Here is a 10,781-nt window from a genome sequence, read left to right on the forward strand (position 1 = left end):
AAAAAAAAAAAAAAAATGAAATAAAGTGAAGGAAACAGCACTAAGAAGAAGAAAATTTGAAATCATATTGACCCACCCAGAAAAATATGACAAGAAAAAGTTTTAAACAGGGGAGTCAGAATAGGCATTAATAGGGAACTCCCCCTTGATAATTACAACTGGGATAGTCTGTAGTTACACAAAATATGAACCTATTTAAAAGGAGAAAGACTAGAAAAGACCAGTGGGGAATTCTTCAAATAGTTAAGCGAGTTTCAGATGGCACTGTTTTTTTCTATTTAAAACAGAGTCTCACTTTGTCCCCCTTGATAGAGGCCAGGGCTGGGTCATAGGCTGAACTGAACAGAAATAACTACCTCCTGACAAAAGTGAGGGTGGGCAGAATCGAGCCACTTGAAATACTTGAACCACTGGGTGTTCATTGCAGATGCAGAACTCTCTGGCATCATTCTCTCTCTATGGAGACCTCACAGGCAACTTCCACAGTAATGGGTTAGGAGAACCAAAACCTAAGTCTGAAAACAAAAAGCAAATGTAGAGAAGGAAAGTACTAAGACCTAGAAGAAGGTAGAAAGTCCTGGCTGGGGAGAAAAAAGGAGCAGAAACAACTTCGCTGGAAGGCTATAATCCTAGCACTCTGGGAGGCCAAGGTGGGTGGATTGCCTGAGCTCAGGAGTTCCAGAACAGGCCCAGCAAGATTGAGACCTTATCTCTAAAAATAGCCGGGTGTTGTGGCCGCCACCTGCAGTCCCAGCTAGTTGGGAGGCTGAGGCAAGAGGATCACTTGAGCCCAGGACTTTGAGGTTGCTGTGAGCTATGACACCACAGCACTCTACCAAAGGTGGCAAAGTGAGACTTTGCATCAACAAAAATAAAAAATAATAAAATAAAGGCTTAAAGCTCCGCTAGAACTGCGGGAACAGTAGGAACACTCCAAATGCACACAACTTAAGTCTCAGAAACTCAGTTTTAAGGAAAAGTGGAGACTGGGTAAAATCCCAGAGGAGTCCCTGGACCTCCTAAGGCCAGAAACATAATAGCAGCTCAAGAAATCAGCCCAGGGCGATTTTCCATGAAAGACACACAAGAACCCTCCTAACCAGGAATCAGGATTCAGAGGCAGACATTCCATAATAAGAGCCCATGGGACATCAATTCCTGGGAACTTTCTAAGGATAGAAAAATTCAGAGAAAAGAACAGGAAATTGAGACTTAACACATAAAGACAATGTGTTTCACTTGAAGTATTTCCTACTCTAAGTGTGGGGTATGCTGCCCAGAAAGAAAGGAGATCTTTTCTTTTTTTTTTTTTTTGAGACAGTCTCACTACGTCGCCCTCGGTAGAGCTATGAGTGCTGAGCCAAGAAAGGAGATTCTTTCACTAAGCAGATATAGACCTGCAGCAATGGCAAACGGTGGGTAAAAATAGGGCTCGAGTGAGAAATGAAAATGAAATGGTTCTAAATACTTGGAACAGTCATCAGGAAAGACTTAGAGCCACCATTGCAAAAACATATGGGAAGCACAGTGCCAAAATGAATCCAACTAACCTGATTAGAGAGTTCCTGATCTAAGTTTAACCTGACAGGTGGTGGGCTCCAGACTGCTTGATAACCTATAGAGGCTGAATAATTGCTCCATTATGTGTAAGACTAGTAGTAATTTAGGGTCTACGTTGCAAAGGAGAAGAGAAGAGGAGACTTCTTTCTGAACTTGACACCAGGAGCCCCCCACCATACTCAAGCTATTAGACCTCATGTCCTACCACTGTCCCCCGTTCACTGTGCTCCAGCCATACTGACTTCCTTCACATTCCTAGACAATGCAAGGCCATACCTGCCTCAGGACCTTAGCACTTGCCATTCCCCCGTACTCTGAAGGAGTAATGTTTATTACAAACAAGGTTTCTAGGGTACAACAGATGGACATGCTCTCCATTCCAGTAGGATGGCTCTGGCTCAGTAGAGAAGACATTGGAGAGGGAAGAATTTGGGACTTTAACGCCTTTACAGTTTAGTTTACCAAAAGTGTTGGTTTTTAGACTTTAATATACCTCTAAAAATTCAATAATTGGAGAGAATTCACATCCAAATCATGAGCATCATTAGGCAGTTGGAAATGTATCTGGGGCTTAAGTTTATGACGTCAGGAGGTGCTCCCTGTACAGGCTCTGCCGATTCAGATAGGACAAGGCATCCAGGCACAATGTGAGATGAAAAATAGAATAAAACGTCATTTCAGCTCCATGGTCTTCATTAGCATCCAGTGCATTTCAGAATCCTCTAACCTGCCCACCCAGAGCAGTGGTGAGTATCAGAGAGAGGCCACAGGGAGGCTGGAGGACCTTCCCTAATCTACTGTTTTCCTTCAAAGGGGCAGCCTCTTCTGGTTGCCATAAATTTGTCTGTTAATAAAAGATGAGAGAACAAAAGAAACTGCAGCAATGTCCGCGCCCCTTCCCACTAGGGGGAGCTGTGGAGTTAACACAGGACTTACAGGGCTTCTCCAAAATGCCACAAAGGAAATTTTTAAGGAGCCAACCTTAGAAAGACTGCCCTTCTATAGGTCAGGTTAATGTGCTTAGACGCTGCCTAGTCATGAGACCTCCTTGTCCTGCAGGTGCCAAACACACTGGTGCTCAACTTTCTGGTCTCCTAGAAGTTGGTTCTGATTTTCCATAATGAATACTCTAGGATTCAGTTGTCTTAAATTTGGGGTAAGAAATAAAACACTGAATTCTTGATCTAGGATTGTCAGAGAGCTCTGAATAAAGAAGCCCCTTCTTGGTCTATATATCCTCTGTGGGTAGGGGGTAAGTGATAAGATTCAGGCAGAATGTAACAAAGTTTGTTAGAACTACAGCCTGGGTCTTGGGACTCCCAGACTAGCATTATTTATGCTCCCCACATTGTACAGTTTGGTCCATAAGCTTAACTTGCTGTCCCAAGGTACACGGCAGAAAGACATCGGCACCTACCTGCTGGTGCGGTTGTGATCCCTATCTGCACTGTGTGTTCCTCAGCAGATCCCAGCAGGGTGACAGTCACTGTGTAAGTGGTTGTCGGGGACAGATCCAAACACACTACCGGAGTCCGTTCCCTCGTTGTGAAGTTAAATGATGTTGCATGATAAACGTGATCCAGGTACCACCTTTGACCCAGAACTTTAAACTGTCGTGAGATTTAAGAAAGCCTTGCATTAAATTTTCTGTTGGCTTGCAGTTGTCTACACTATAAGCAAAATGGAGTTGAAGCAGCAAAGCTCCTTCTATTTATCCTTACCCACTCAGAATTATTTTTAATACACTAAAAAGCTGAACTGAGGGCAGACTTTACAAAGCTACCTTACCTTTCCTACTCGACTTCCCCTATAAACAGGTGGGGGACTAAGTTTAAAAAGTGTAACTGTATCTCAGAAGAACAGAATGCCTGACTATTATTCTAAAGTAATCCATCGTCGGCCACCCAAGGGAAAGAAATTGAACTGGGGCGATTAGGCAACATTCTTTCGGTTTCTTTCATTATAAGGAATCCATGGACAAGCCTCATAGAACCGAGTACTTAAACTTTATGAGGACTGCCCCTGATGAGGCATTGAAAGCAACTGTGCAGTGGTGATTCATTTGATCCTTCCTATGAGAACTCTGGTAAAAGAGCTTGTGATTCATGGAGTCATTAAATACATTGTCACCCAATCATACTTTACCCACCCAGTGCCAACTCAAGCAACAAGTATAGGAAGTTACAAAGAAAAATCTCTTACAAAGGTCCCGTAAATAATAGGATCCACCCTTGATCAGTGAGTGTGCTTTAGCTGGTGGAGACGCCCACCTGTTTAGTATTTCCAATGATGCTGGCATCACTGTCTACACCACCCTCTCTCCAGCCTCATCACTGTCAATCACTGACTCTTCCCCGTCAGACTCCCACAGCTTTCCAAAACCTTGACACCTAGCTCACAAAAATTCCTTGGGCCTAAACTCTTCCAAATTCTCTCGGGTAACATAAAGATCTTTATGGATAAGTCATCAGAACTTGACTTCAGACTTCCTCAAGCTCAATGCTATGAACTGCTTCCACTCCACTTCAGCAGCCGGAACTCACAGCCACCTTCTAGACTGTGTCATCCTCAGAGTTGCTCCCCCAAGATCTTGCAGTGGCCCCCCCTAAATGTCATGACACTTCCTTGTGAGGCGTAACACGTGTTCCTGTGTGTTTGGGCAAGATGTAGTTTCTCTTTTACAAACTGCTCTGCAAAGTTCACTTTTTCCCAAGGGATTTAAGAGTCTTTCCCATATTATATAAATTAATCTTCATCTAATATATTTTAAAAAGGAATTCCTCTTTCAGTTTTATTCTTTAATCAAGTTAGCATAGGATAGGAAGTAGAAATCATTTGTCTTCTTAACCTAGTAGTTAAGCAGTTGTCCCAGAACCACTTATTGAATAAAACCTTTCTTCCTCTACTGATTTGAAAAATCATCTTTATCATATACTAAAATTATTTAGGTACTAGAATATGTTCTTAGCCTTAGTGCTTTTTCTTTTTTTGCAGTTTTTTGGCCGGGGCTGGGTTTGAACCCACTACCTCTGGCATATGGGGCTGGCGCCCTACCCCTCTGAGCCACAGGCGACGCCCAGCCTTAGAGTTCTTTCTTTCTTTTTTTTTTTTTTTTTTTTGAGACAGAGCCTCAAGCTATCCCCCTGGGTAGAGTGTCATGGCATCACGCTCACAGCAACCTCCAACTCCTGGGCTCAAGCGAGTCTCCTGCCTCAGCCTCCCAAGTAGCTGGGACCACAGGCGCCCACCACAACGCCTGGCCATTTTTTGGTTGCAGCCATCATTGTTGTTTGGCGGGCCCGGGCTGGGGATTCGAACCCACCACCTTAGGTGTATGTGGCTTGCGCCTTAGCGGCTTGAGCCACAGACGCCGAGCCTAGAGTTCTTTCTAATAAAGAAATTTTAACATTTCACTTTGCCTGCTTAAAATCCTTTACCGGCTCCACATAGACATCAAAATAAAATCTAAATTCGAAAGCACAGTGGCGCATGACCTCACCATTGCTTAGATTTTTGCCTCATCTTTTTCCTACTCTGCTTTGCTCTCTCTGTTATCCAATATGCTACTCTACTTGCCCACAATGCCCTTCTTCAACCTCTCCCTGACTCTTTCACCTGGCTAATTCCTACTTATTTTCTCTGACACAGCATGGCCTCTTCCTCTTAAAAAAACACATTTACACATACACATACACAAACACAAAATATTCTACTCCATTATTTATTGACTTTTTATCAAAGCACTCATCACATCATATCGTAGTTGTTTACCTGTATGTTTCTATTAGTCTGAACTGGAATCTGGGTCCTGACACATAATATTCTTCTAGTAAGTGGTTACTGTATAAATTACTTAATTTTAGTTTAATTCTTACGGAGTTTACTCTCTGCCAGATGATTGGCGAGGCACTAAAAATGACACAAAGCTAAATCCTAGTTCCTGCCTGAGTTTATTTATAATTTTACTTGTGATGTTCGAAAAAAATCAAATGAGGGCCAACAGCCATGCAATGAATTTCTCAAAAATCTACTCTAAAATGTGAATTAGATGGCAAAATAAGCTCCCATTATTAAATGCATAAAATAAAACAGAAGTGTAAAATATCAGACAGGGAAAATGACAGCAGGTCACCAAGGACGTTGTCTTCCTTCGATTGAATCCCTCACATCCCTCTCACATCTCATCTCTGCTGTGGAAACAGCAATCACACACTGTCTGGAGTTCATTCATTTTTAAATAGTTTGGATCCTCACTTGGAGAGCACCCAAATTTTTAAGTGACACAATTCTTTGACAGTTAGAAGATCTTACTTGGTAGGTTCGTTCTGATCCAACTTTCCTAGAATGCCTGTTCAATTTCAAACACGTTTCATTAAATATTGAAATATTGAAAATTCCATCATCTTCTGAAAGATCATCTTCTAAAAACAAGAGAGAAGATACAGACAGGTCGCATCGTCTTAGCAAAACACATCAGAGTTCAGCACAAGTGAAGTTCTGACACCTGGAGAGTCGACTGGGTGTTTGACAGAAACAGCATTAAATACGGCATCGGCAGACTCAGCTTCAAGTTCAGGCTCTATGACTTCTTAATTGTAATGACCTCAGCTAAATCGCCAAACTCCCCGAACCTCAGTTTCCTTATTTGTGAAATCACACAACCCAGCTTGCTTTTCTTAAGCCACAGGCTGTTGTTGAGAGAATCAAATGAAATATTTTTAAATTACTGTAAATTAATAAAGCTGTGATATTTTTAGAACATTAATCCTATCACCTGGATAGTCCCTACCAAAATGTCACGAAGGTAAGCATACACGTAGCCAGGAAGTCTGAGAATAAGGAAAAAAGTGAATAAAAATCAAAGGCTACGAATTAGAACTCTCCGGTCAAGTGCTTTCCAACCTAGAAAATGACCAGAAAGCAGATGACCAGGCAAGGGGAAATCTGCTTTCCCAGCAGACAGTATTTTAAGAGCTACTCAGCTGCGTGCTAAGGCAAAAAACATAATCTGAAAGCAGACTAGTTTCTACCATTGTATAGAAAAAAGTCATTTCATACCTCCTGGAGTCTAATTCATTCCTACAATGAATTCTTTAGTGTAGTTATAAAGGAGTTTTCCCATTAGTGAATTACTGAAATCACAAAGGAGGAATAACATGGGTAATTTTCAAGGTAAAACAAATTTCCTGACAAACAAGCCTATATATTTTCTGCCAATGAGAAGAAGTTTAAATGTCTACCAAAAAGAAGCTGTTTTATAACAATCTTTAAAGTGTATTTCTCCCAGGGAATCTCTGCTACCTAAGAAGTAATAATGATGATAATGAATTATTCTCTTCAAAACCAGACCTCTCCACGGCATCTTCAATATCACTGACACATGTGGCACAAGGCAATTAGTGGGGAGAAAATATTTCTGGCTATAATTGGAAAAGGTAGAGACACGATGATGAGAGAGAATTGTAATATGTGCTTTCCTTTAGCTTCAAGAATTTTAAAAATTCCATAAGGACATCATCAGAAGCAAAAATTGCCACGTGTATGCATATGACTTCCAGGAACACCAAGTGCATATATATGTAAGGAATACCAGAGAGCACATGTCTGTACATGAACAGAGCAGAAGCGCGATGCGCAGTTTCCATCTCATCACATCACACGAGATGGCCATTATCGTCTGAATTCAGGGAAGCAGGCAATGTGAACAAAGGCGTCTGGTTTTCACTTCCCACGCCCAGTCCTGACAGCGACTGAGAATAAGTAAAAATGGGTCAAAATTTGCATCTGGGTTGGGAAAGAAGGGTCGGTTGCCATCCCCAAGGCGGAAACATAAAGACATCTCTGCTCAGCACAGTGTGGAAGAGACCCGGAAAAAGAAAGACACTGACAGCTCCTGTGCTGCCTGCCTTCAAAGGGCAGGATCACGGTCTCCAAGTGTCAACGGAAGGAACGGGAGGAGAACTGGCGCCCAGGGAGGAAGCAAGGCAGGCCACAGGACAACTCAGGGACGGACGCTCCATCTGGGACCATTTAATCCAGGGATTCTCGGATCTCCCTGTTCATCCCTCAGCGGATTGGAAGTCATGCTGGGACATCAGGATTTTTTTTTTTTAAGTTCAACAGACAACTCTGATAGGCATCCAAAGAAAAAGTGGGCATGCTAATAATACTATTGCTGCTATTGCTAATAATAATAACAATCACAGTCCTTCCTTAGCACATATTAGTAACAGGGAAGGACTTCCAAGTAGAGGCCGAGGGACTTGACAGAGAACCTGGGTGGACAGAAGAAAGGACTTGCCTCTGTCCTGCTCAGTGGGCTGAAGCACCACCAAGAAACCGGGTCCAAGGCCAATGGCCTCACCAACCAACACAGAAAGGTGCTCAGAAATAAAGCTCAGAGAGTGGCCTGTCTTCCAGCTGCTGCCCAAAGGACAGTGGATCACCCAGAGCTGAGATAAACATACACGTACTCACCTTATCCAATAAAAAGATCTAAGGAAATGTCATCTGTTTTAATATGAGGAAAAATATCAGACCTAGACAGAACTTTTATCTTCCAAGGATAAGTAATCTAAAAGCTCAAAAGAAGAAAAAAAAAGCCTACAAAATGATTCTACCAAGAGGAGGAGTGGAGAGGGAAACTGGGCTGATACTTTTGGGAAAAAAGAATTGAGCAAAGTATTTATTGGTCAAATTAGACAGCATTTGTTTTGTACTTTCAACAAAACATTTAAAAACGGATTCAAACAAGAGAGATAATAAGGAATGTGAGAGCCGAGAGGAAACTGGTGGAGAGAGGCAGAAATAAAACAGGAACCAGATAAGACCCAAAGACAAGGAAACGAAAGTGCAGCAACAGAATTTAAAGTGCAGCAGAAATGGTAAAGCCCGGAAATGTAAATGCATAAACGCAGATCTGTAAGAAATGCAGATGGGCGGCAAACGTGTTACACACTGGAAAAAAGCAGAGGAACAAGAGCTGGACCTAAAAAGGGAAAAATGGAAAACCAGCGTGGGCAAAGGGAATCGGAAGAGCCAATAACAAACTTTAAAAAAGACGAAACATAAAGAAAAGTTAAAGTTAACCTGTGGCTGGAACTATTAAAGCATTGTTGATAAAAAAAAAAAAGGAGGGGGCATTATTTTTGCCCTTATATTCAGATTTTTCACTGCCTGATTAAACTGTTTGGCTTTTGCGGGTTTAGTTTTTTTTCTTTTTTTTTCTTTTTTTTGGTTTTTGGACGGGCCAGGTTTAAACCCACCACCTCCAGTATATGGGATCAGCGCCCTACTCCTTTGAGCCACAGGCGCTGCCCATGGGTTTAGTTTTTAAATAAAGTGTGATTTTAAATTTAAAAAAAAAAAAGGCAGCTGAGCACCTGTGGCTCAAGTGGCTAAGGCGCCAGCCACATACACCTAAGGTGGCAGGTTCAAATCCAGCCTGGGCCTGGCAAACAACAATGATGGCTGCAACCAAAAAATAGCCAGGCATTGAGGCGGGACCTGTGGTCCCAGCTACTTGGGAGGTAGAGACAGGAGACTCGCTTGAGCCCAGGAGTTGGAGGTTGCTGTGAGCTATGTGGCCACGGCACTCTACCCAGGGGGACAGCTTGAGGCTCTGTCTCCAAAAAAAGGCAATGGGGGTTGGGGTAGCTCATGCCCCAGAGCTTGGAGAGACCAAGGTGGGAGGATCCCTGGAGGCCAGGAGATTGAGACCAGCCTGGGTAACATAATGAGACCCCCTATTTCTATAAAAAATAAAAATAAAAAAAAAGAAGAAAAATTAGTCAGGCTACCATCCCAGCCACTACGGAGGCTAAGGCAGGATGGCTTGAGCCTGGACCATGCCATTGCACTTTACCCTGGGCAACAGAGTGAGATCCTGCCCCCTCAAAAAGCAATAATCAGATATTTAATGGGAAAAAAAGGTTCCTAATGTATAAACAAAGCACAACCTAAAGATCAAAATGCTCAAAGGGTACTGGAAAATCTTAGTGCAAAACATGCGCATTTATAGGTACCCAGGCTGAAGTTTCATGAAGAAAGGATTTGTGTCATTCCCTGTTGAATTCCCAATGCTCCAGACAGTGTCAGACACATAGTAAGTCGTCTATAAACTTGTACCAGGTACACCAATAAATGATTACTGTCCTAAGTTTTATGGATAAAGGAAGACTTTATGATACCCCAACTGAAAATCAGATTACCTATGTAGGATTAAAAACAAAAAGCCACACCTTCTTCCGGCCCCTCTTTCAAAGCCTTAAATTCCCAAAGCCAATGTGAAATATTTGTAGAATTCTGAAACCAAAGGTTATGATCCAAGAAATTTATCTTCACAAGCTCTTCATTCTTCTCATTCATTTGAAGGCAACAAAAAGACATTTTCAGGGGCTCAGTGGGGAGAACAAATGTCTGTTCATAAGGACCCTATTCCCTGAGTGAAAAGATAGAAATCATCGTTCAGAAACATAAATGAAAAGAGAGAAAACATAGGGAAAGTAGTATAAAAGGACTGGCAATAAGCAATGAAACTATTAAAACACATGCCTATGGTAAATCATTGCTACAAATATTGCTAAAAATCAATATAAAATGAATTCTTTAAAGACATATGTTAAAAATAGGAAGCTGGCCAGGTACAATAGCTCATGCCTATAATCCTAGCACATTGGAAGGCCAAGACAGAAGAATCGCTTGAGATCAGGATTTTGAGACAAGCCTGGGCAACATGGCAAGACTCCATCTTGGCAAAAATTAAGAAAAATTAGCCAGGCATGGTAGCACATGCCTATAGTCCCAGCTACTCAAGAGGCTAAGGCCAGAGGATTGCTTAAGACCAGGCATCTAAGGCTGCAGTGAGCTATGATCATGCCATTGCACTCCAGCCTGTGTTGCAGAGTGAGATCTTATCTCCAAAAAAAACCACAAAATGCAAGAAAACTTTTAAAAAATGAGAATGCCATTTGGAATGCCATATTAAACCAAAAATATAAGGGAAGGAAAAGGGGAGGGAATTTAAAAAGGGAGTAAAGAATGTTAACTTCCTTATCTTATTCAGGGAGAAATTAACATTATTTCAGTCTTAACACTGGAAGAAATCACAACTGAATAGAGCTGAGTTTTTAAATCTGATCATTTAAAGAAAAAAAAATCTGGCTCGGCGCCTGTGGCTCAAGTGGCTAAGGCGCCAGCCACATACACCTAAGGTGGCGGGT

The 10,781-nt window shown here is 41.9% G+C and overlaps 1 protein-coding gene across 1 annotated transcript in view; it reads right to left on the minus strand.

Annotated features, from left to right (window-relative positions):
• Positions 1 to 10,781, minus strand: part of SUSD1 (sushi domain containing 1) — a 125,616-nt gene that overhangs the window by 52,602 nt on the left and 62,233 nt on the right. Inside the window, exons 9-10 of the mRNA XM_003785222.3 lie at positions 5,872 to 5,981; positions 2,978 to 3,170 (exon numbers count right to left, since the gene is read on the minus strand). Coding sequence (XP_003785270.1) covers positions 2,978 to 3,170; positions 5,872 to 5,981 — 303 coding nt within the window. The remainder of the gene's footprint in view (positions 1 to 2,977; positions 3,171 to 5,871; positions 5,982 to 10,781) is intronic.

The sequence above is a fragment of the Otolemur garnettii genome, unplaced genomic scaffold (assembly GCF_000181295.1).
Source record: "Otolemur garnettii isolate 467f Iridium unplaced genomic scaffold, OtoGar3 scaffold00014, whole genome shotgun sequence".
NCBI lineage: Eukaryota > Metazoa > Chordata > Mammalia > Primates > Galagidae > Otolemur > Otolemur garnettii.